The sequence below is a fragment of the Medicago sativa genome, chromosome 8, assembly GCF_051527215.1.
Source record: "Medicago sativa cultivar Bolivia chromosome 8, Bolivia_mono, whole genome shotgun sequence".
NCBI classification, from domain to species: domain Eukaryota; kingdom Viridiplantae; phylum Streptophyta; class Magnoliopsida; order Fabales; family Fabaceae; genus Medicago; species Medicago sativa.
The window spans coordinates 86351814-86376451 of NC_140756.1; the positions used below are offsets into that span (position 1 = coordinate 86351814).

Consider the following 24638-nt stretch of genomic DNA (forward strand, 5'->3'; position numbering starts at 1 on the left):
AGATAACCAGGCACCATGCATCTACTAACAAAAGAACACAGCCACAATATCCCCTTAAATTAAGAGTAGTAGCAGACTTAAACATAACAAAACGTCATTCACTTGCAAAATCAAAAACCTGCAGCTGACTAGAAAACCAATCCCACACATCCAAACAAAACATGTAATGAGCAACAGCAGCCGAACACAACTGTCCAAGATGCAGCAGAAAGAAAAACTTATGCAGACAATACAACCAAAACCACAGCCTCCTGTCTCAAGAACTAGCTAAACTCCACCTGATATCCTGCCAAGCAACTAATAGGGTCCCATAACCATTCATAATAGAGGCACTGGTTCTTCGCCAAACGTACTAAAAACCAACGCCATGCCAACACCTTTGTTTTATCCAGAAATTTTGTCGCTGACACGACACTATTATTGAAATTGTGATGGTTCCTAGCCTTCCATATTGATCGTAACATAGCGTGCCATGAGTTTCTTCAACTATGGTGTAAATCACTTTGCGGAATTCCGTTCTCTATTTAGGGGCAAAAAGAAGAGGAAAATTCGTCATTTGATTTGTTTGTTTACCGTGAGGTCCATTTGTCTCCATCGAAATGGGATCATTTTTTTTAAGGGAAGGAGGTGGTTAGCAAAAATTAATTTGGATACATATTAGACCTTATCTCACCTATGAGACTTTAAATTTGAATATTTTGTGCAAAATTAATATCATTGTCTAAAATGCTTTTTAGAAAATATTTGTGGTACATATTACACTTCAACTATTTCAATTGGTTGGTTCGGTTAGTTTGTTTAGAACATATAAGTATCAGTTTCAACTCATCGTATTTTGATTTCTCTTTACTAGTTAATTTATATCATTCCAATATTTAGTTTCAATATGTTATCGGATGATGTTTGCTGCTGCTAGTGGCCTGCTACACCCTGTATCAAGCCGTACAGTTATCATGCATGGAATCATTCAACGGAGATAATTACAAGACCAAAATCAATGGCAAGTACAGCAAATATTTATCACTTTTGACGAAAATGATTTTCTTTGGGATTTGGGAGAGCATAAATTTATATTGATGTTTGGATGGAGAACAAGGGTTGTGATATTTCCATCTTGTTTACACTTTGGGTGGGTCCCACACTCTCCCTCTCCAAGGCATCAAGCAACAATGATATTTGAATGCCACAACTTTTCCTATATTTATTCAACACCTCATTTTCTATCTCTCTCTTCCTTATACATTACCAAACAATCACATCATTCACTTTTACTCTTGTTTTCTCATAGTTTAAAGGAAGAATCTAATTGCCGCTAAAATATGCAATCAAATCTCTTTAAATTTCCACAATCAACTCAATTGTTTTGCGTAATCAAATCAAACTTGCAAACTCCTCCCATTTATTTGCTTTTATTAGTTTAGCTAATTGTCTAGTTGAAACGACAATGCATGTGGAGACAATTTTACTTACTACTTTATTACTTGAAAATGGTTTCGTGCACCTGCCAAATTTAGCCATCAAGTTTACTTACTATCTTACGGGGTGTACACACAACATTTTCCAAATCAAGAGAGAGAAGGGGTGTAGATTGGGCGGAAGGGTGTCCACCAATATTTTCCTTAATAATATTGTATAATTTTCAAGCTAAGCTGCAAATTTTATGAGACTACCCAAGCAATTGGGTTCAAGTGGCTAATGAGCTTCGCCAAATGAAGAATTGTCCAGGAAATACTGAGTTCGATTGACAAGTTTTTACTTACCTCCCAACCGAACTCTGGATTACTAGTGTCCTCTTCCCCTGGAAACTAAAGGTTAACACCAAAGCTTGAAATGCTATTACATTAGGCTATCTCCTCTGGTTGTAAAGAGTTGTTGAACCTTCCAATTCAACACAGTTACCCATTTCACTCTGGATCCTACCGCTACTTGTTTTGGCTATATTAATATTGTTGCTTTTCTCTCACCATTACATGTAATCGCTAATCAGGTATGCACCACTTTCAAAGTAGATATATCTTGAAGACAAAAATATTCAAAAGTGAACTTGTTGCAGTATATTTTATCAATAGTTTAACCTTCATCATAATCTTAACTTACAAAAATCTACAAGGTGAATACATTTACCTTGTTTATTTGAAGACAGCCTTGCCCAGAACAAGTTTTTTCCCTTGAATACAATGCAATACTATCTGTCATTAGTATACTGTGTTTACATTAAATTATTTCTTGTCCTTGTTCAGCAAAGGGCAAGATATCTCATGTGTTCGATTTGATATGACTGTTTTTTGGGTCCAAGGCTGCAAAACAGCTTCAACAAACAGAACAAGTCCCAATAGCCCAACTGAACTATTCAAAGTTAATTTGACAAGAAACCATTATGTACTATGCAAGGCTCAACCCTGAACTATTACCTGTATTTTGAACTTACACTTTGGTTGGCAGTTCTACTACTTGGTCGCCATATCCTTCTTGGAGACAAAATTTTGTTCGTAGAAGGAAATTTCGGCGTTTCCAGTTGAACTTCCAGCTTGGACACATCTATGGATAACCTGTCCATAATGAAAGCATCCAAATCAAACTCGCTGTCATCGTCCACATCATTATCATCATCCTCACTAGAATAATCAACCATGTTTTTCTTCGATCCGGTAATATTTCTCATGGAATCAGGTGGCACATTGAACGAATTTGGGTCCATCTTCAGGAGTCTCCTCAAACTGTCAATGGCAGGGTCTAAAATATCTAAGAATCCCATAACCCACGAAGCATCATCTACAACTTCTGTGCGCTGTTGCAAGCAACAAATACCATTTCAAATGTTAGCAGCCCTCCTAATTAAATTGATAACTATACAATGACATTATAAATAAGGTCTAATCATGTTTCACCGTATTTCAAAATTTGTGCACATTGTCTTGTAGACTCTAGAATTATTCGGCAAAAACTCAAGCCTCAAGTCACAGCAAAATTTCTAACATTTTCATCCCAGCTTTTTTTTCTCAAGATACATAAAATATTATGACGTGCTAATTGAATAATAGCATTAGAAAACATAAAACCATCAAGATTTCTTAATAGAGAAAAATTCTCTTATATATAGATGATCATATTTGGCTTACGAAAGAAGTTGCTTGACCATTGGAAACATTTTAAAGCATTTTCATTTCATATGTAATTTTACCAGGGCCGGCCTTGAGGGGGTGCAAACAGCTCAACCGAGCTGGGCCTCCCCCAAGGATGGGCCTCAAAAAAAAAAATTATACCCAGTAGTATACTATCCAGTAGTATATTATCCTGCAATAAAGGGGGTGCAAACAGCGCATGACTTTTGATTGTTTTGTGCAGGTTTAATTTTCCTCTTGCTTTTGGTGTTAGGTGGGGATTCCTCATGTATACGGTAGTTATTTTCACCTATGGGTGTACCGTATATATACGGCACGTTGTATTTATCTTTTAAAAAATATAAATAGAGCATTGCTCTTTTAAAAAAAATACGTTTTGATTTTATCACTGGCCTCTTTTCATTCCCAGAGCCGAGCCTCCGAATTCTCAGGGACGGCCCTGAATTTTACCTTCCCTCTAACTTATCCAATGATATCATACTCTCCACATCTTTTTAGCTCAATAGGTTCTACAAAAGTGTTAGTCTTGTCTATTTAAAAAAAAATTCTGGCATGACTAAGGCCTGACGTAGATTGACTATAGGTCCCCATCGGTCGGTCTGACCCTTTTTCACCCCTAGACTACAATATTTAAAATGGTCTGCGAACAAGTCACGAGGACAACTATGTATTATCTGTTATTGCTAGTAGACAGCGTAATTTCTCAAATCTCGACTCATCACCCATGAATTAATAAACGCCATAATCATATTAGTTACCTGCTGGAAGTAAAGGTTACGAATTTCTTCAGCACGCACAGGATTTCCTTGATCTTCCTCCAGTGATGCCCAAGTCATCCATGTCACATAACTCTGAGAATTTATATTCAACGAGGATCTAAACAATCTTCGAGCAGCCGAAAGATTGCCAACCCTCTGCTCCAGAACACCCCATGCCTGCATTATATGAAAAGTAGTTTCAAGAAATTGAATATCAAGCTAGGTAAGGCTCAAGTCAAGTTGTCGCAACATTTATCATATGCATGCATGTCACCTGGAGACACCTTGCAGCACTCTCACTGTTCGTATCAATTGATAAAGCTTTTCGGTATAATTCTCTAGCTGTATTCAAATTTCCTTCCTTCCATTCCATCCAACCCCAAGCCTGCAACATTTAAGTGCTTATGTATAAGCTATTACTAAAACATAATATAAATTAAGTCAAACTGTTTTCATAAGCTTTCCTGGAGAGAAGCTGAAAAAGCTTATGTATAAATTGTTTCCATAAACTCTCCCAAACAGCTTCACAAGTGTTTTTCAGTTAGGAAACTCAAATAAGTCAAGCCAACCAGGCCCAAAGTCATTCTCCTTTTCATAAAATTACACACCAACAAATAAAACTACACACACACACATGTCCAATTAGCATATTCATGGAAACATCAATCAGAATCCAGAGAAGGATGAGAGGAAAAGCCACGGTAAACATGAATTAAAGTCGAAAATAAATGATACATTCTGTTCCTTATTAAGTCATTTTGAAACACTGGTTCTTCCTTCAAGTTGGAACCAAAACATGAACAGTGTAAAGTAATTGCAGAAAGACATAAGTTATTCACCATGTCAAGCTCACTTCTCATTCACAATAAACCATATAAAAAAGGACAGGAACTTTTGTCAAAAAAAAAAAAGGACAGGAACTTGAATAATGATAGTAGTGATAGGTAAGATCCAACTGAGTAAGCCACTTACAAACCAAACAGGTTGATGCCTGGGATCCAATTCAGATGCTCTCTTGAACAAAACACGAGCACGATTAGCACTTGAGTGTTTGTATTCTATTAATGCAAGAGACTGAAGGAGAACAGCATCCCTTGGATTTAGAGCATGGCCTATCTTTAGAAGTTTTCTTCCCTTGTCAATCTTGCCCAGGTTAGCTTCAAAAATGCCCCAGACATGCCAAGCGAACCTATTTTTAGGACTCGCCTGCACTGCATTCTATTCATAACAAGAAGAAAAATAAGTAATACATCGATTATATTCCTAAGTCATAATGAAATATAATTTGCTGAGTTCTATGAAGCAAGGAAATCAGAAAGGAAATATGATAGAAATGACAATATTAGATATAACCTCAAACAATTTCCTAGCGGTACGAGAGTTTTCCTGTTCCACCTCCATTTGAGCCCAAGCCTATTAGATAAAATAAATATGACTTGATAAGATAGCATGCATAACATTTACAATAACCTAATAGTTTGATTCGGAAACAATGTCGCTCGGTTGATGGTGACTTACAAGCCAACTAGCACAGCTTTTAGGATTACACTTTGTGGCCTGATTGAATAAATATCGAGCCTGCTGATATCTATTCGCCTTAGCTTCAAGCAATGCAAGTGTTTGGTATATGTACTCATTCTGTCCACAATATTGAAGACCTTTCGAAAGCAGATTCCTTGCCTTCGTTATATTTCCTTGCTTTAACTCCAGAACTGCCCAACCATGCCAAGCAGCAACATGTTTCTTATCAGCAACCGTTGCGGCATCGAAAAGTTCTCTTGCTCTCCTGACATTTCCCATTTTCTTTTCAAGAACAGCCCAACACTGTTCAAAGAGAACTTTCACTTGTTAACTTCACTAGAACACAAGTTTAATCAAAATTTAATATATTATCAGAGTATTGCAAGCAATCTCGCCCACTCCTAATGTTACCAGATGAAGACAGTTCTAGCTTGTACCAGCCTCAAAGGCCTTAGGCATGCCAGGCTGTGTAAAGTAAACAATTTATATTACAGCCATGTGATGTCTAAGCTATACTGCAAATTCATGAGTAGTACTTGAGTATTTCATGAATTAATTCCAGTTGATTAGCCAATAAGCTTGAGTTTGAGAGTGCGATGATTGATCATTACGTTGAGAAACATGATCGAGCTCAAGAAAGAGAAAAATAAGATGAGAAAGATTACTTATTTCGGAAATGATAGAATGAGAAAAGTTGATTACAACAGTTTATACAAATATTCAAACTAAACTAATTAATCCTAACCAACTTGTAACTAACTTCAACAATCTCCAACTAGTTTGGATAAACAACTTAATTAAGTGCTTATTTATACACTATTTATATAACAAAAGATAAAATAAAGTAACTTTTTTTTGGTTACATAAAATTTAGGGTGAGCGGATGATGCCCTTGTCCAAGGTAGAGAAGACATTTAGGCTCAAAGAGCACTTACAAAGGTATTTACATTTACCTTCCTCCAAGAGCACTAGCGGGGCTCAAACCCAAAAAGAAAGTCAAATTGTTTTCATATAAGTTACAAGCAGTTTTTATAAGCTACTATTCTAGAGAGCTAATGGAAATAAACCAACAACATCTTATGGATATGCCGTAACCTCCTAAACAGTCTCACAAATGCTTACTTATTCTAGTACATAATATCGAACTGTCGGTATGTCAAGTGTGAGTAAGAGTCTTACATTGGATGGAAAAATGGATGTTAAGCATGATATATATACATGAGAAAACTTGTATACTGATATACTCAATGCCTTAAAATTTTGGGTTAAGATGTGTTGTCTAATTCTATCTGGGTGGTTGCTCAATGCCCAATATGATAATGCCCGTATTTTAGGAGTCCCCTCATGACCCATCACAAATAATCCATTCCATCACATGCAAAAACAGAATTGAACACTAACCTGCCAAATGAATGCATTTTCACCCTGAGTAGCCTGGCAACCCTTCTCATAAATCTCTCTAGCTTGACTCGTTTTAGATTGCTTGCTCATAATTTTCCCGAGTGCAACATAAAGCCTACCATCTTCAGGCCAATAGCTTAAACACTTCCATGAACAAGACAACAACAAACAAAACCCGTTATGTAGCTTCTTTAAGCGATTATAACACAAACTATAAATTATGAACACTTATCATATAACCACTTATGTGTAAGTTATTTCTTAAACAAAAGCTAAAATAAAGTCAAATTGTGTTCGTATAAGTTGTTTTCATAAACTATCATGAAAACTTTATGAAAATAAGCTGAAAACAGTTTGTCACTTGATAAGTTCAAATAAATCAATCAAAACCCGACTCAAATATAGCAAAATTTTCAGAAAATCTTAAAATGGGAACATTAAACACCCCACCTTCAGAAGCATTTCCTCTGCTTCTTGATAACGAAAGTTTCTAGCCAAAACCTTAGCCTTATACAACGCCAAGTCCAAATTCACAGTCAAAAGCTTATCTTTGGAGTCTGATTCGACTCTCCCCGGTTCAAATATCGGCATTTTCTTCGCAAATGTCGTTAACCCGACATCAATTGAAGAACCTTTAGCTTCCTCTTTCACAATTTCCTTCTCCTTTTTCACCTCCTCACCGGAGTTTTCACCGGAAAACTCCGGCCGGCGAACCACCAGCGTTCCATCAAAGTTTGAGTCTTTCGGTGGAATGTAATTTCGGGTACTCTGCTCGGAGGAAGGGGCATTTTTGTCCAACACTGAAGTTGAGTCCCTGAGAGTGCAACACGGTGCATGTGCAGTGAGGTGGGAAGATGAAGAATGGAAGGGTAAAATGGGAACTTTGAGGTTGAATTTGAAGAGATAGTTTGGGTTTTTGGATTGAGTGAGAATTGTAGAACTTGGAGATGAAGAAGGTGGAGGAGAGGGAATTGAGTTCATTTCTGGTTAACGGATTAAACTGTTTCTCAACTACAAACCAAATGTGGAGGAAGAAGATAGCATCTACAATTACCATCATAACCCTTCATTATACAATAAACTAAGAATAAAACTTAGTTTAAGTACTTTTTGTTACTTTTTGTTCCTTTAACTTAAGGTCTATAATAATAAGTGTTACTTTGATCCTTTAATTTAATGTTTTTAGTTTATAGTAGTCATTTATGTTCAGATTGTTGAATGAACTTATTATCACTTCATACGTGGCTTTAACATTGAGTTGAGATGGTAAGGAAACATTTTAAATAGAGAATATATTATTTAGATGTTAAATTTGAAGCAAATATGACAAATTATATTATTTGGAGAAAAAAGAATTTAAAAATCCTAGGATTCGAAGAAGAAAAAGGGTTTTGTGATGCATTTTAACCATAAATTTATAGTGAAAATCATGTGAGACGCCACATCAATTTTTATTAATGTTTTTTTTAATAGACAACTTTCACTAACCTTGTTTACATGTATTTAAGAAAAAATATCAATGAGAGCAATTTCGACCTCAAAATTAAATTAAATGATCAAAAAGTAATTAAGAAGAAGAAAAAAACTTTGCTTTGTTCAAATGTTGAAATGGAAGACATTTAGTCCTACATAATATGTTATAGTATTTAAAATGGAGGGAGAAGGAAATTATTAAAACTTGTTTTTATCTCTTTTTGAAATAAATTATGAGATACCTGTCAAAATTTTGAATGTAAATTAAAGAGAATCAAAACTGTAGTAAATCTACTCCCTCCGGTCACTATTATAAGCAAATTTTGACTTTTTAGATTCATTCAATAAATGATGTATGTGGTCTACAATATAAACCACATACATCATTTATTAAATGAATCTAAAAAGTAGAAATTTGCTTATAATAGTGACCGGAGGGAGGATTTGATAACGGGGTTTATTCAAAGTTGAGAAATGTATGTGTAAGGGTAATTTGGTAGTTGAACAAGTTATGATTTGTAGTAGATCTGAGATGATCCACGTAGCTGCATGACTTGTGTGGCTGAGAACATCATCCAAAAAGCAGATTGTAGTGACACGTGGAAGTTCATGAATGGCAAGTATACTTCAGTTCGTGATTTAAATGATCTTGTGAATGAAAAGATATACTATAATCCTTCAGATTTATTTAAATTAAACAACCATTTATATGATAAATATTCATAAATTTACAAAGAAAAGAAGGTAAAAACATGATGTTAATATGAAAGAAAAAGTTGTCATAAAATGTCAAAATCAAAGAATAATAATAGAAAAAAAGTTTAAAGATTAACATCTTAATCCATTTTTTTTATAAATATCTTAACCCTATTTTTGACAAAAAAAAAAATATAGAATTACTTATAAAAAAAATATGAATTTACCATAGTATGAAACACTATAATAAATACTTTATTTTTGTAAATTATGCTAAAAACTTCAGACTGTTAATGACAAAAAAAAAATACAAACTATTTCAAATAATGTCTAAACACATTCCCCTTTAAAAGCTACAACAATAACCATTAAATAAATAGTTTAGTTTAATTATTACAAGAGCAGTGCTATATCTCTAAAAAAAAAAAAATATCAAGAACTCTAACATGCACACGTGTTATCTCCTTGTTGTTGAAAAAAATAGATTTTGAGAAAAGCTAATCCCAATAGCTTTTCATTTTAGGGTCAAAATAGATTTTTTTGATAAAATGATTTTTCTAAAAATCCTAAACAAACACTTAAAAATGAAAAAAGTGATTTTTTTAAGGATAAAAATAGATTTTTTTTGAAAAAAATTTGAAACAAATGGGCCCATTATCAAATCATATTTTACAACAATATTTATAAAAATATTTCATGATATGACAAAGTAACATCATCATCATCATCATCATCATATTAGAAAAATTAGTTTACCAAGCGTCATTTTGATGCAATGTGATTGAATTGAATATGGGTAGAAAAATTTACACCAATAGCCAAATGCATGCAACATAACTTTTCCACAAAGAGAAGTTGTTCCCACAATTAAAAACTTCCTGTTACATCAACATTCATATGTCTATTTGTACCAAATTTTTTAAATTCATATATCTATCAAAGCCCAAGAATCAGGGTGTACAATGTAGACATGAATTCTCAGCTATTACTGCATAAATTTAGTAAAAAATCAACTGAACCCTTCCCAAGTATTCAATAATGCAAATATAAATTAAAATCAATTCCTCATAAAAACTTTCTGCCGTTTATCAAAATCGAATGAACAACGAATTCCTTAAACGTAAAATCTAACCATTCCAGCGTCTCTTTCGAACCGGCCTCTGTTGCTTTATTTCACCTATATCAACTGCCGAGTCAGTGTTCAACTTCAAACTCTTCGCTACTTCGTTATTCGAACCGATGGGCTGCTTCACTGCTTCTTTATTCATACCGACTGGCTGCTTAAAACGCTCCCTACGTTTCTCCATTTTAGCTAATGTGTCAAGAATTTTCTGGCTGTCCAAATTACCAATCTGCGGTTCAGAATTATTTCCATTTTGTGAGATTCTCTTCTTCACGCTTTCAGCAAGTGTTGCATCCTCAGAAACAACTCTTCTGGATACAGAAACTTCGACGGATGGTTCTTCTGTTACTATCTCACCTTCTTCTACATCCAAACCTTCTTTCTGCCCTTTATCTGAAAGGTTCTGAAGCAATTTCTTATTTTGGTCGACACGCTGAGATTTTGAGACGTCAAGTTTGATGGCCTTCTTACGAGAGTCATCAAAACCTACCAAAGCTTTACGCTTCTCTGCAAACCCTCGATCCACATTTTGAAGTGTATCATTTCGCATCAGTCTGGAACCTTTTGCTGACTGCAGAATCAGTCACAAGGGTACCTCATAAATTTATTATCAAAACACAATTATCTAACAAATAAAAACCACTGTTCTAGAACTAGCACTATAATGCATCAAATAATGATTGAAAGTGCAACAATGAGGTATGATAAAGAGAGTTACCGAGTTAGAATGCCTGATATGAATAAAACAATGAGGTATGATAAAGAGTTACTGAGTTAGAATGCCTGATATGAATAAATATAGATACTAATACAATGCTTGACAGAAACAGGAAGTCATTAAAGTGTGACAGAAACAGAAACAGCATGTTAGGTAAAACTATTTCAAGGAAAACATCTACAAGTTACCCACTACAAAATAGAATAGTAGATTTCTGATCATAAAAATTAGGGTAAACATAATAACAACGCAACTTATACCTATGCTGGCTCATATACTCAACAGAAGATGAAAATATATTATGCGTGTCATTCATTTTTAGAGGTAAATGCTGTTAAATCAATCTAATCATGAGAAGTTTAAGAACTAAATGTATAAATGACACTGAAGCAGTTATATCAGACCAATATATTCCAATCATGTAAATGGGACTCCAACATATTGATTTGAGTAAATAATGATCAAGTTCTTTACAGAACAAATCTTAACAATAATACAGACCCAAACTACCAATTATTCATTAAACCATTTTTAGCAGTAAACTAAAATACATGAAATAGACACAATGCATAGCTAGAACCTAGTCATCACAGTGTAAATATCTTTCAAATGCCATACGGAGAGACAACATTTCCAGATGAGCACAAATGGCTAAGAAGATATTGTCCTCATTGCCAGAAACTTATTTAGTACCATACAAGATCCATGAATTGGACCAAACATGTAAGAGTCCACTCTCTACACACACAAAAATAACACTTCTACTTGAACACCAGTGCAGATATTTGAAGGACATAAAACATGACAACCTATCAGATCCATGCATTCAAACATAAAATAAATTTAAATATAAACTTGAAAAGTAAGGAAGAAAATGTGAGTTCATATTTGAAGGACATAAAACAGTGACATATGTTTTTTTGGCTACACCACATGCTTGATGTCACAAACACACACACCCAAGGTTATTCTTAATATTTTTTGGGACTTTACTGCATACATGATTATGTAGTGGACTCTTGTTGCAAGGTATAGACTGGTTAAGAAGTTCAGAAAATCAATCAAAGATGTGAAACCAAAATAAAATGTCCAGTGGAAAAGCTGTAATCAATTAAAATATAAAAATAAAAATTACATAGAAAAAACATACCATAAGCCACATAATTAAATCAAGACAAAAGATCTAAGGATGTAACTAGACCCTGATCAGCCATGCTAACTATCCATGTTGGTGATAGCAATCATGATCACCACAACCCATTCTACAATATGTCAGATTCCCAGCACAGCCCATATATTAATTTTTAGGCGGCATAAATCCCACCAAAGACCCATTACAGATCTAGTGAAGGTAGCCTTACTTTGCATGAGCAAGAGGCTGATTCCACAAACCTGTAAACCTCTTAGTCACATGACAGCAATTCCAACTGTTGCGCTAAGGCTCTTTTTCAAGGTACACCCCGAATAAAACTAAGTTGAGTAAAAGCAGAAAAATCAGCTATAACAAAAGGAAAAATATTAAATCATGAATTTAATACCAAACAATATGATAAATAGGACTATACGTGACACGAGAAGCATCTTCAAGCCATGAAATATCATGTTTTATTTTGGAAAGGAAGTCCGAGACTTATGCTATAATGACTTCATGGACTTGCTTTCAGTTTTTAACTTTAAATCCTCCTCAATTTGGATAAGATTCTGAACTTAAGGTCATTTAATCTTAACTATTTTAAAAGAATAAAAATAGAGAAGGTAAAGATAAGAACAATATATAGCTGCATGCGGGCAGTGGTACAATATATATTGAATGAGGAATCCAAGAGATGTTGAGTAGCTCATATGGATAAAAAAGTACAGCAGTATAGGTTTTTAACCATAATTTCCCTAATTTTACCTTTCCTTCCCTATTAATCAAGACACCGGATTTATTGCATCTCAGCACCGTCGGGTGAGAGTGATCTCTACTCATAACCTTAGAGCTTCTTTTTATAAAGATGTCCCCACCTTTCCTTGAAAAATTTAGCTGATGCTGCTGTAGTTTTATATCATTTCTTTGCACCCTAGCATGCAAGGATCTATTTCTTGCATGTCTTTCGTGCATTGGAGGTTCCTCATAGAATAATGTATCATCTTCAGGGTGCATGTCATCATGATTCCAAACAATATTATCATTGTTGGTCCAGTGTGAAACCTCATATGGGAGGGGGTAAAACTCGCACTCATCTACAGGAGAAGTTGTGCAACCTTCGTCTTCAGCAGCATCAGTATAACCACACTGCCAGTCATTGCCTCTGTTGGTGGCATGGTTATGTGTCTCATGTCCCCTAAAACTATCATCTTCTCTGTGCATATAATTTCTCGCTGAATCAGTATAAGATTGTCTCTGATACTTCAAATATGAATTCTGATTATGCGCATATTTGGGGAACTCATCCTCCGTTCTCCCAGACCACGGGGTATCCACATCTATGGAGGCCCTGTCATGATGTCTACCCCTTCCTGTATATCGTTCTTGTGCTCTATCAATTTGTAGAAACTGCTCTTCATGTCTATTATTCAAAGATTCCATTTCTCGCTCAGCAAAAGAAGAGGGATATCGATAACTTTTGTTTAAAAATTCAAACTCATCATCAAACCATTGATCAGAATCACAGTTTCTGTCCTTAAAATGACGCCTGTGATGCATTATTTGCCTTTGAGCTTCCCTATCTTTAGCCGGAAAGGAGGAATGCCTTGAATGAAACTGCCTTGACTCCCTATATGAGAGGAGACTCAGGTCATCATCAACATACTGTTTTCTACTAGCAGGATCCCAATCGTCATCTTCATTATATTTTATTAGAGTTCTTCGCTCAAAAAAATACTCCCTCTTATCCCCACTTTTTCTGATATATTGATTTTTATCCTCCCTGAATCTGTCTTCATATTCCCTATCTGAATATTCACTGTATACTGCCTGATCCAGGTCATCAACATTTCTGTCAGTACCATAATAGCAAGATTGTTTTGTTTCCCAATCATATGGAACATCTTTCCTTTCATGACTTCCAAAATATTGCAGTCGTTCATCTGATCTGTAATTAACAAATCGATGACACCGGGAAGACAGATTCCTTCCACTGGATCTAGGGATGTGAGAAACATTATTATCATTTTCCATGTGTTTTTGCAGCTTAGAACCGGGCATATGTCTACCAGTTTGATGCCTCTGATCCTGTTGTACTGGACCTCTATTTCTTGAATAATAAGATGTATTTACTGGTTTTCTGTTGACACTGATTTTTCTTGAGGTTTTCTCATAAAGAGGCAAAGACTCCTTTAAGCCAGTGTCAGAACTCACCAAATGACTTCTTAAGGGGCTATGCTTTCTCTCATTATAAACATGTAAACTGTCTTCAGTTCCCTCAGAATCATTGTCAGAATAGGAAGTCAGACTAAGTTCTTGATCACCAAGTGATAATTCTGGTTCACTACAGCCTGGATCTTCACTGCATGTGTCAATACAAACTCTACCCTCTGTTTTTATTTCTTCCTCCAGAACTTTACCATCTTCAGAATATCGGTCCTCTTCATCTGGATTCTGAATTTTAACCACATCAGGATCCAGGTCATTTCTGCGATTGTGAAAAATCAAAGTCTACATCAGTTACGTTATATGTTTAACTCCCTAACAAACAAACAATTTCCACGGTAAATTCTATTCAGGAATTTATATTTAAAAAGGAGAAAATCCTAGAAGTCTTTAACGAATTACAATGAAGAATCGGTTTGTAACAAGAAATGCTTGCGACTATATAAAAGATGTGATTGTCCATAGAATGGAAGGTACTAATCAGTATCAGTAAATTAAAATAGTGTCTGATTTCATGTCTCAAGTTTGACTAGTAAAAATCATTTCATATCCATCAAATATGATATTTTCCAATGCAGAATAAAAAATGATGTCTGAGTTCAAATCTCCAAAAGACACAACTATGCTCCATCTTGACACAGCTGTGCGTAAAGCTCACAAACGCTACACAGCTGTGTTAGTGTCACGAGTGCAAGAACTCTGAAATGGCCATGAAACCACCGTGTCTCATTTAGATACAGTTGTGGCTCTTCTATTTTTTTTGTTTTTTTTTGGCTTTTGCACCGGTTTCCAACCCACCAATGGTGGGCGACTAATCCGGCTCGTGCGTAGAGGCATGCACACTGGCCAAGCGTTGTTCCCCCTGGGGATCGAACCCGGTATTCCCCAGGTACGTCCTTGGAAGGAGCTCCTTGCCACTGGAGCCCAAGCAACTTGGTTTGTGGCTCTTCTATTTCATTCATTAAAAAAATATTTTTTTAATCCTAATGAGGTAAAACGGGTTAAGGAAACCTAATGATGGAGCTTTTGACACAGTGGAAGATTAGCTTCAGACCGCTTCAGTGATCTGGAGCTGAGGAAGGAAATTGAAGGTTGAGGGTGAGGAACATTTTTGTAAAGGGGCTATTTTCTCTTAATCATTATGTATCTCTTTAGGGGTTCTTATCTTTGACCTAATGATGTTAGTTTTCATTGTTATTTTGGTGCCGTTGGTCATACTTCTAACAAGGGAGAAACACACAAAAGCTCTAACTATCATCAGACAAATAACAAACCTTTCCTGACCAGAAGGCACTTCGGATTGTTTAGCATCTTCCAACTGTTCATCAGATAGAACATCATGTTCACTGGAAGAATTGCTTTTGTTTATGTTAACTCCTGAAATTAATTCACTCTCTTCAGATGAGTCAAGTACGTTGCATTTGACAGGAGCAGAAGTGTTGTCGGAGGACCCATGCACATTGATCTGCCCAAAGACACCCATGATTACTATCACCGTATGACAACTACAGCACAAGAGTCATGGCAAACTTAGCGTGAGTGCAAACCTGTATAATAACATCAGAATCTATACTGCGTGGACGCCTCACATCTACGGATGGTTGGCGATCAACCACACTGTCCCCAACCTGTATTGCTCTTCCCATTGGCTGAAGAATAATCAATCACAAAAGTCCCAATGTCAAATTTGCATTCAACAGTTAAGAAGAAAGTGTCAAGTGAATTATAAAACTATCAAAATTGAAATGATTAAAATGTGGCAATTACTATCAGCATAAGCATACCACTTCACATTTTGAGGAATGAGAAAGTAAGCTCCCTGATACAGGTTGATCAAATTGCTCCTGTGTGGATGCCTGAAAATACCAAATCCAGTAAGCAAGGTCAAACAACTTAACTGGTTTTACACATTGCTACAAAATGAAGTAATGAACTCACCAAAGACGAACAGTATTGCTTCCAAGTGTTCTCATTTAAACCGAAATTGAAGTAATCTGTTATGTCGGCACCGGGAATCCTCCACGGCTTCTCCTCAAATTTATCAATGTTTACATCATATATCTTCCTGTAAGGAAGGGGAAGAAGTCAGCTAAGAAGATAACATAATTGAATCCAATAATGAATAAAACACATAAAAAAAAATATGCATGAAGAACAGCATGAGAGAATGTAAACACTGACCAATGCCAAGGAAGAAAAGATCCAGCAAAGTAACTGGAACTTGATTTATGATTCTGAAAACTATCCCCCCTTCCTTGAGCGAAAGATGAACAATCTTTAGTCAACCCCATTGACTTATTAGCCATAATATTGTTCACAAACATTGACCCTTGAGTCTTCATAAACTACAAAATAAATCATAATCATAATAAACAAATTAATCATTAAACACATGTTTCAATCAACAGCATAAATGCTTCCACAATGTCACTTGTAATATCAATTATTGAGACAGAAATGCTATTTGAAAATTACACACGAGAGGATCCATTCCAGTAATTAAAAGCATAAAGTTGAAATAGAAAAAGAAGCAGAATACGAACCTTAGAGCGAAAAAATTGTGAACCGTAACCACCTCTGACACAGTTTTTACTACTCTGACCACAATGTTGTGCATCAGAACTCACAAATTGTTGTTCCTGATCAATGCACTCTTCCTGGTTATTGTCCAAACGTTCAGGATGAACAACATCCTCAACACAAGCAGCAGGACAATCATCGTCGTTCAAAACAATATTCAAACCATCTTCGCTCTCGGTATCGTCGTCGTTGTTGTTTGAATCGCCACCGCCGCCATCATTGTCATGGTGTTGTTGCGGAGGAGGAGGTGGAGGAGTGGCTAGAACTTGTAGGTCGGCGTAAAGTTCTCCAAAATCATCATCATCATCGTGGGTGAAATCATCTTGTTCCATTTTTTGGAACTGTGAAGAAAACTGGAAATTGTAAACGTCGGTCACTGATTCATGATTATACGAACAAGAAGACAGGTTATGTGCTGTGGCCTATAGGCGGCTGCCTCCTTATCAGTTACTATCATTCTATGCTAACCCAAAACCCTCACAAATCCTCTTAAACCCTCATAATAACGGGAAATACTTGTGTGACATTAATGTCACGGTGACATTAAATCTGGACCACACATTGGGTGACATTAGATGTGTTGTGTGGCCCAGATGCAATGGCAATGACAATGTGTGGCCCAGATGCAATGGCACGGTGACATTAATGTCACCAAAGTGCCACCCCATAATAACCAATGTTTTCTTTTCTAATTTTTTTTTTTTTTTTACTTTTCGGACATTGTTTTCTATTTTTTTTTTACTTTTTGGACAATGTTCTCCGGAGCTAAGACAATGCGTAAAGATTGTGGGTTCAAACTCCGGACACCACGAAAAAGGATAAAAGTAACGGATATTTGATAGCTGATGATCGGTAGCGGATAACTAATTGAAGTGTGGTAAATTTAGCGATTCAACTAACTTATAAATGTAAAATGACATTTTTAATTCATAATAAAATTTATATCAATTAATATTTAAATATTTAGAGGTTAGTAATTAATTTTTTTAGGGGAGTGATTTAAATTTATTAAATTAATATTTTTCACTACAATTTAATTTTATATTTATTTGATTTGAGTTTTTTTTAGGGATTTATTTGACTGTTCTACTAAACTAAATATAAAAATACATGCCCGTGCAAATTACCATTTTGCCCTTATTAGGGGCATTTTGGTAAATTAATTAATTGGACTCCCCTGCCTATATATATGTGAAAAGAAAAAAAAAACAAAAGAAAAGAAAAGGGAGAGAGAAACGGGAACGGGAGAAGAAAGGGAAAACGGCGGTGAAAAACGGGAAAGGGAGGGTGAAAAACGGGAAAGGGAGGAAAACGGCGAAAAACTGCGTGAGAGAAAGGGAAAGTGACGGTGAAAAACGGCGGCGCCGGTGAGGAAGAGTAGGAGAAAGGGAAAGCGATGGGGGAGGTTGGAGAGAGCGTAACAGAACGACGAAATTGATGGGGAGAAAGGAAACGGTGAAGAGCAAGGGGTCGCGTTTTCTCATCAAAGGTTGGTTTTTTATCCTTCATCTGCTTGCATGTTTAGATTATTGGTATATTTTGCTCTTTTATGGTGTTTGTCTTTGTTTTTTTTTCTCTGCTTCTTCTATTGGCCTGTTTGATTGATTAATTTTTTGATCAATTGAGAGGATTGTTGTTTTCTTCATTCCTTTTTTGGTTAATTGAGGTTGCATGTGTGGAAAATTGGGTTTAGGGTTCTTGATTCATGGCTAAATATATAGTGAAACAGTATGTGGCTGCAGTGGGAGGAGAAAGAGCATTGAATTCAGTGGATAGTATGTATGCAATGGGACAAGTGTAAATGGCAACTTCAGAGTTTTCTGCAGGGGAAAAGGGGTGTGAATAGTAATAACAATAATGAGGAGATGGTGAAGGTGAAGGTGAAAGGATGAGATGAGTTATGGTGTTTAGAGTTGGTGGTTTCTGGTAACAAGATTAGTGCAGGAAGTGATGGAAAAGTTGCTTGGAGATAAACTCCTTGGCATCATTCTCATGCTTCAGGTGGTCCACCTAGACCTCTTAGACGTTTCTTACAGGTATGCAGAAAATTTTATGACCAAATCATTTGTTTTTTCTTTCTTTAAAAGGTTTGAATTTGATTATTGACCCTGCTTTATTATGATTGTGATAAAATTGATGTTGTTTGATTGTTTGTTTGTATGCAAAACAGTGGAGCATGCTTAATTATAATTAGTATAGTGCTATATTGGTGGAGTGAAAAATGAATCATTCTACTTGAGAACTTTTTTGGTAAGTTGTTTTTGCAAGATATTAACTTGAATTGATTTGAGTCTGTTAAATTTTGATGAGTTAATTTATCTAAACCTCATATAACATTTTGCAGGAAAGAAACTAGGAAGTTGTTAGTTATGTGATATTTGAGTAAAATGTTAGTAGCAGCTGAGGTATGTAAGGGGATATGATATACATACATTTGTGAATAGATTCAATAAATGTTTCAGTTTGACATTGCATCCTGTTTTCATTTTCTTGTGTTTTTGTGTATTGACCAACTCGAATGCATTTTAGAATTTGATGGCAGCAGTTGGGATACCTATAGGATATGGATCTCCTTTGACCCTCACAGATACATCAAGCAAGATAAAGAAAGGAACAAAGGGGGATGCCAGCAATTCTTGACCGTGTTCGCGATGGAGTGTTGAAGAAAGTATTTTGATTTGTGACTCATTTGAATACCTTCACATGTATGTCACTAAAAACATGTTCTTTGATGTTTTTGCATGTCTATAAAATTGGTGTTATTGATTTTTAGTATTTTGGTTGTATTCCTCTGAAATGAATTTCGATTTAAGTCCTTTAAGGAGATCCAAGATGGAGATTTCAAAGTGGATGTTTTGTATGGTATAGTTGCGACTCCTAATTGTTTAAATTTGTTGTATTTGGTTTTTTAATTATATAGATGCTAATGAAGGGTATATTTTTTCTTTAAGAAATCATTGGTCTTATTCATGAGATAGTAAAGTCGACGTTATTTGGATCTGGAAAAAAGCCGTGTACCAATCTTGTGCTCAAAGACAAAGCGTACGATTTTCTGATTTCAGGATGTTGAATTGTATAGTAATTTTTCTGATTGATATGTATCTGACAATGTTGTCGATTATGCAGTGGAAATTTGGTCGATGCAACATTATGGGACAAATATTCTGTGGACTTGATGAAGTTTCTTGCTGAAAAGGAAGGAAACAGGACCTGTTGTGTTGATATTAACTCATGCCCAGTGCAAGATTGCAGGTGAATATTTTGGACATTTACTATTTTGGTAGTTCTTTCCGTTGTTCGTCACTTTGTTTGTGTCATTTTTTTGGTTCTTATTTTTCAGATAACGGTACACCTAATCTTTGCAACAACTGGTCCGGGTCAAAGTTGTTTATCAATTTGAAACATCCGGTGGTTGAGAGGTTTAGGGCTAGGTAAGTTAACTTGGTGCTCTGGATGTTAATTGTTGGGAAAGTGGTATGGAGATTGAATCATTTAATTATATTTATTTTGTTTAATGCTCATAATAAACTATGTATGTTTTAAAGCAAAAATAAAAATTGAAATTGGTGTTAGAACAGTCGACGCAGATTGGTGTATTTACTAATTCATAATTAGTTGCATATGATATGCATCTGTCAGCCATGCAATATGAAACTTGAAGTAGTAGCTCAAATTAAGTTTGGGTAGATTGTTTGCTATGAATGGTGGTTTGTGTTTTCAGGTATCTGGTTTCAAATGCAACAAACTTGGGGGTTTGCTCAACTTTATTTTGGATTTCGCAATTGACATTTCATTGCTTGTGGTATTTATTTTATTACTAAATTTTATTATACACAAATTGGTATAAAAGAAAGTTGCATGTAGTCACTCTTCAAATGAATCTAGAACATATTCCCTGCTGATTGGTTCTGATTCCAATTATTAATATTTTTCATATTTAGCATGTTTTTAGTGCTATGAACTTAATCTTATGAGTTATGTGTGTTATCAGCAAAATTCCATGCATCATCTGTCAAATTGAATTTGATTTGGTAATTTTCTATGATATGCAGTGTCAGGGGCTTCTTTTATGTTTTTTACTTCTATATTTTAAGATCCTTATCTTTTTAGTTGTTTTGTCTAGGTTCTTGACCATGGATGATTCTTTCTTGCTAGAAAATCGGGCAATTTTGAGGGCAATGTATGTCATTGTTTTGTAAATTACTACTATATTATTATATGTTACACTTCTGAATCCTAAAAAGATATTGGTAATTTTCTATAGGGCTGAGTTGGGCTGATTCTGTTTCATTTCTACATATGTGATCGAACCGACTTGTTTGGAGATTCTACGACCAACCTAAGTCATCAGCATTCATCATACCAAAGGAAATTGTGCTTTATTATTCAATTGAAATCCATTGGTTATAGGCGTTTAATATTCTTTCTTTTTTGTGGTAGGTTTCAAACTCAAGTTCATAGCTTTGCTCAGAACCTCAGTCATCAGTTCTAGGTTTCTCGCATGATCCTGCTGTGATTGAGAAAATTAAGGCTCACCTTCATCCTGGTGGAATGGAGCCAGAGGTGATCTTAAGAGGAAGCAATTGAGAATTTAGTTGAACTCATGCTATTTTCAACACAACATTCAAAACATAAAGTATGTTTATTAAAGGCGTTTCACTGTTTCATCATGTTAATATTGCTATCTAAATCATTGCTTACACTGAGTTTCAGGATGTGGTTTCAGAAACTATACATGCATTTCGAGCTCCTGTTGATGATACCCAGGTATTATGTCACCCATTTATTCAGATGCTTTCTTAAAAATATAGATTTTGTTCACCAAGTGCTTTATTTGTCTTTGATTTCTAGGATCTCTTTTCTGATTCTGAAATAAATGATATTAAAGAAGAGGCCCTCAATGGGAAGTTGAATAAGCTTTCCGAAGAAGTGTTTGCCCCATCTATGCTTTCAATGAACTTGAAACTTGATTCTGCTCCTGTTGATGGTGATGTGTAAGTTTTTAGATGTCTCTTCCTTTGTTATCTTCAGATTTAGTCACTCACTTGCTGTCCACATAAAGTTTCATTGTCTATTTATTGTCACCATTTGTTTCATGTTGCTGATTCTACTATAAACTATAATCCTTACTTTGGGATGAGCTTAGCTATATGGTTGTTAATTTGGATTTTTACGTTGGAAAATTCTGGTGCTGTAATGATGAGAAAGTAAATGATGGACAAATAATGATGACCTGTTTATCTTTTTCCTTTAACAAACCTTTGCCTTTTAATTCTTCCATAGTGTAGGACTCTTCAATTTGCTTTCCATTGTTCTGGAAGTTAAAAATGACAACCAATCCTTTTCTCCAGGTCTTCCGATGATGAGGACAATGACAAGGAGAACACAGTGCCACACTTACATGGATCAGCTGACTTGTCTTTACCTGCAAGCGGTGACCCTGTCAAGGCTTTTGTCGATGAAGAAGCCGAAGAGGAAGATGACAGTGACAATGACCTACAACGCTTCCAAGATAATGAAGAAGGTGATGATGATGATATCGAGGAGCTTAATGATATGATAACAACTGGATATGAAGAAGCGCCAATTGATAGAGAAAAGACCAACTCCATCAGCAATGGCTTGAGCAGCAGGATACAACTGGGATGGATAATCTACTCCAGAAACTTAATTGCGGTTCAAGATTGAAAGAATCTGACGATGAAGTTGAAGAGGAAGACGAGGAAAGCAAAGAAACTGAAAATGAATCTGACGATGAAGTTGAAGACTTCACTGCTCCATCTGATGCTGTGAAGATCAATCTGAAGAAGGCGAAGCAGATGATCCCGCAGATGTTTACGGATAAAGATGATGCATATGTATCATCTGATGAGGAAACTGAGGAGTGGCTAGCCAAACAGTCCCTCTCTTATAGAGTTGTGAGTTCTTGCTTCTCAGCTACTATAGTAAATGTATTGCTGTCACTTTGATTTTGGCAGGAAGTTTATTGCATTTCCATCTTTGCATGCACTAAGGTACTCATGTGATGAAATGATGATTATTTTTGTTTTCATATCAAAATTGTAATATGTAACAGGAGAAGAACGCTCAATTCTTTTCACCGGCTGAAGATGAAAGCAGCAGGGGAGTTTTCAATCTCATAAAGAAATTAAATGTTGTTCCTGATACCAAGATAAAAGGAAGAACTCCATGTAAGATCTGTTAATTTTAGTATTTCACGAAATTGGCAAAACCTATGCAATGTACACCAATCAGGCTTCAAGATTATGACAATGCTAACGGTTTGTTCCATTATTGTATGCTGCAGCCATATTTGATATGCCACACATTGGCCAAAACATAACTAAATCATCAAAGATAGGTTACTTTGAACTGCTAGAACATAGCTATTTTACCTGATGAAGTGCTCCTTTATCCCAGCAAATTTGTTAAATAAAATTGTAGGGGGTCTATATATGTAGATGTTTTTCTGACAACTTCATTATATACCTGAACCACAAAACTGTTTTTATCAGCAATACAGAACCGTGTTTAATGTGATTATTTCTGAGTTATTTTGTTTTAAATATTTCAGTCATCTTTTATCGGTCGAGCTTCAAATCAATTTATGCCTTCTTCTCAAAAGCATGGATCAAGCAAGGTCCGATCATCATATATATTTGGGAGAGATGACAGCAACAGCAGACCTTCAGTGTTGATGTCAGAGGATTCTTCAGATACGGTAATGACTATCAGAAATTCGAAAAACTAGCATGTCATTAATAACTGTAATGCTGTACCATTCTTCTATGAATTATGCTAGCAAAACACTCTGACACACTTTTTCAACACTCTTTCATCAGTTGAAATTCATATGGATCCAACTAAATTTATGTTTAGCATGCATGATTTAGTGGAATCTGTGGATAATACTACTAGAACTGTGATGGTAACAAACATGCTTATTCAAATCGACCTCTCCTTTTTTAAATGCTATTTAAACATGCAATGTTGTTTACGTCATTTACATTCTACTGTCATACTCACTCCTGGTTTCTCTGTTCGGTTGTATCTCAGATTATAAGGGAGAGTCAAGCACCCAAAGTTGTTTCTGCCAAATTCCAAAGAAATACACAGAACAAATATGCCACTTCAACTTCTAAATCTCCAGGCCACTTCAACTTCTAAATCTCCAGAGTCAAATGTATCACTGATGGAGATATTAAGCAGGTCCTCAAATCTTACAAAGCGTTGTGTCAAGAATGCTGCAGTTCAGCAAAATGAATCTATATTCGAAGCATTTAAGTTAACGAAGAAGTCAATTAAGACAGGGGAAAGAGTTTGATGTATGATGTGAAATGATGGTATTAATCGGTTTTTGGACCTCCATGGGACATCGGTTTTTGGACCTCCATGGGATAAATGTAAAGTCTAATTACGACTATTTTTTTGAATTATCTGTCAACCAATTATATGCAAACTGAGACTTATGGTGTTTTTATGTATGACATTATCAGTTTATTGTATTTTGTTTCCGTTAATGATTGTTTTGGAATTATAAGTTGTGCACAGAAATTTCTCAATCAATTGAATTATGATTTTGTGTTTTGAAAGACCTGTTATACTTTTCATTTATTTCTATTGCGCATAATGTATATGAAGGCTCATTTATATGTTACTTCCAACTGTGCAAATACAGTAGAAGACTTACAGATTATCAGCTCAATCTAAATTCTTAGACAGGTAAGATCCTGATGTAGTAAACCTCAAATATGTTTTGTCCATTCAATGTTCCTTGATGCTTCACTAATAGTGACGTATCATTCTAGCAAATAAAATCAATCCCTTGGCAATTGTAGCATAATAATTTGTCATGGCCATGAAACTTATGATTATAAAAACATTGCAATTA

At 35.3% G+C, this 24638-nt stretch overlaps 2 protein-coding genes and 1 pseudogene across 3 annotated transcripts; 1 reads left to right on the forward strand and 2 right to left on the reverse strand.

Moving 5' to 3' along the window:
- Positions 1–2031: 2031 nt before the first annotated feature.
- On the reverse strand, positions 2032–7791 carry HCF107 (high chlorophyll fluorescent 107). Its single transcript, XM_085732563.1, has 8 exons — positions 7253–7791; positions 6803–6946; positions 5399–5704; positions 5234–5293; positions 4853–5098; positions 4155–4265; positions 3881–4057; positions 2032–2788 (listed from the first exon to the last, which is right to left on the reverse strand). Exons 1-8 carry the CDS (start codon positions 7781–7783, stop codon positions 2408–2410), a joined length of 1956 nt encoding a protein of 651 aa, XP_085588689.1. The 5' UTR covers positions 7784–7791; the 3' UTR covers positions 2032–2407.
- Positions 7792–9809: 2018 nt separating this feature from the next.
- Positions 9810–17209, reverse strand: LOC146902697 (fip1 motif-containing protein). The gene is made up of 8 exons (XM_085732727.1): positions 16711–17209; positions 16349–16512; positions 16106–16232; positions 15952–16023; positions 15715–15816; positions 15442–15632; positions 12710–14429; positions 9810–10665 (listed from the first exon to the last, which is right to left on the reverse strand). Exons 1-8 carry the CDS (start codon positions 17077–17079, stop codon positions 10099–10101), a joined length of 3312 nt encoding a protein of 1103 aa, XP_085588853.1. The 5' UTR covers positions 17080–17209; the 3' UTR covers positions 9810–10098.
- Positions 17210–17962: 753 nt separating this feature from the next.
- LOC146902698 (uncharacterized) lies at positions 17963–24339 on the forward strand (annotated as a pseudogene). Its single transcript, XR_015021458.1, has 19 exons — positions 17963–18236; positions 18477–18783; positions 18918–18997; positions 19092–19152; positions 19277–19452; positions 19561–19609; positions 19699–19789; positions 19874–19999; positions 20088–20178; positions 20469–20549; positions 20871–20927; positions 21012–21383; positions 21461–21514; positions 21599–21741; positions 22099–22665; positions 22824–22938; positions 23055–23108; positions 23322–23468; positions 23804–24339. The product of XR_015021458.1 is annotated as an uncharacterized LOC146902698 (transcript).
- Positions 24340–24638: the final 299 nt, after the last annotated feature.

What these genes read in the sequence shown, in the direction of transcription:
- HCF107 (XM_085732563.1), bottom strand. Translation starts at nt 7,783, where the DNA reads ATGAACTCAATTCCCTCTCCTCCACCTTCTTCATCTCCAAGTTCTACA. An exon ending in CAGAGGAAATGCTTCTGAAG is followed by an intron (nt 6,947 to 7,252) that starts GTGGGGTGTTTA and finishes TGTTCATGGAAG; the next exon opens with TGTTTAAGCTATTGGCCTGA. An exon ending in AAAATGCATTCATTTGGCAG is followed by an intron (nt 5,705 to 6,802) that starts GTTAGTGTTCAA and finishes CTCTTTGAACAG; the next exon opens with TGTTGGGCTGTTCTTGAAAA.
- LOC146902697 (XM_085732727.1), bottom strand. Translation starts at nt 17,079, where the DNA reads ATGGAACAAGATGATTTCACCCACGATGATGATGATGATTTTGGAGAA. An exon ending in CACAATTTTTTCGCTCTAAG is followed by an intron (nt 16,513 to 16,710) that starts GTTCGTATTCTG and finishes TTTATTTTGTAG; the next exon opens with TTTATGAAGACTCAAGGGTC. An exon ending in GTGCCTTCTGGTCAGGAAAG is followed by an intron (nt 14,430 to 15,441) that starts GTTTGTTATTTG and finishes TCACAATCGCAG; the next exon opens with AAATGACCTGGATCCTGATG.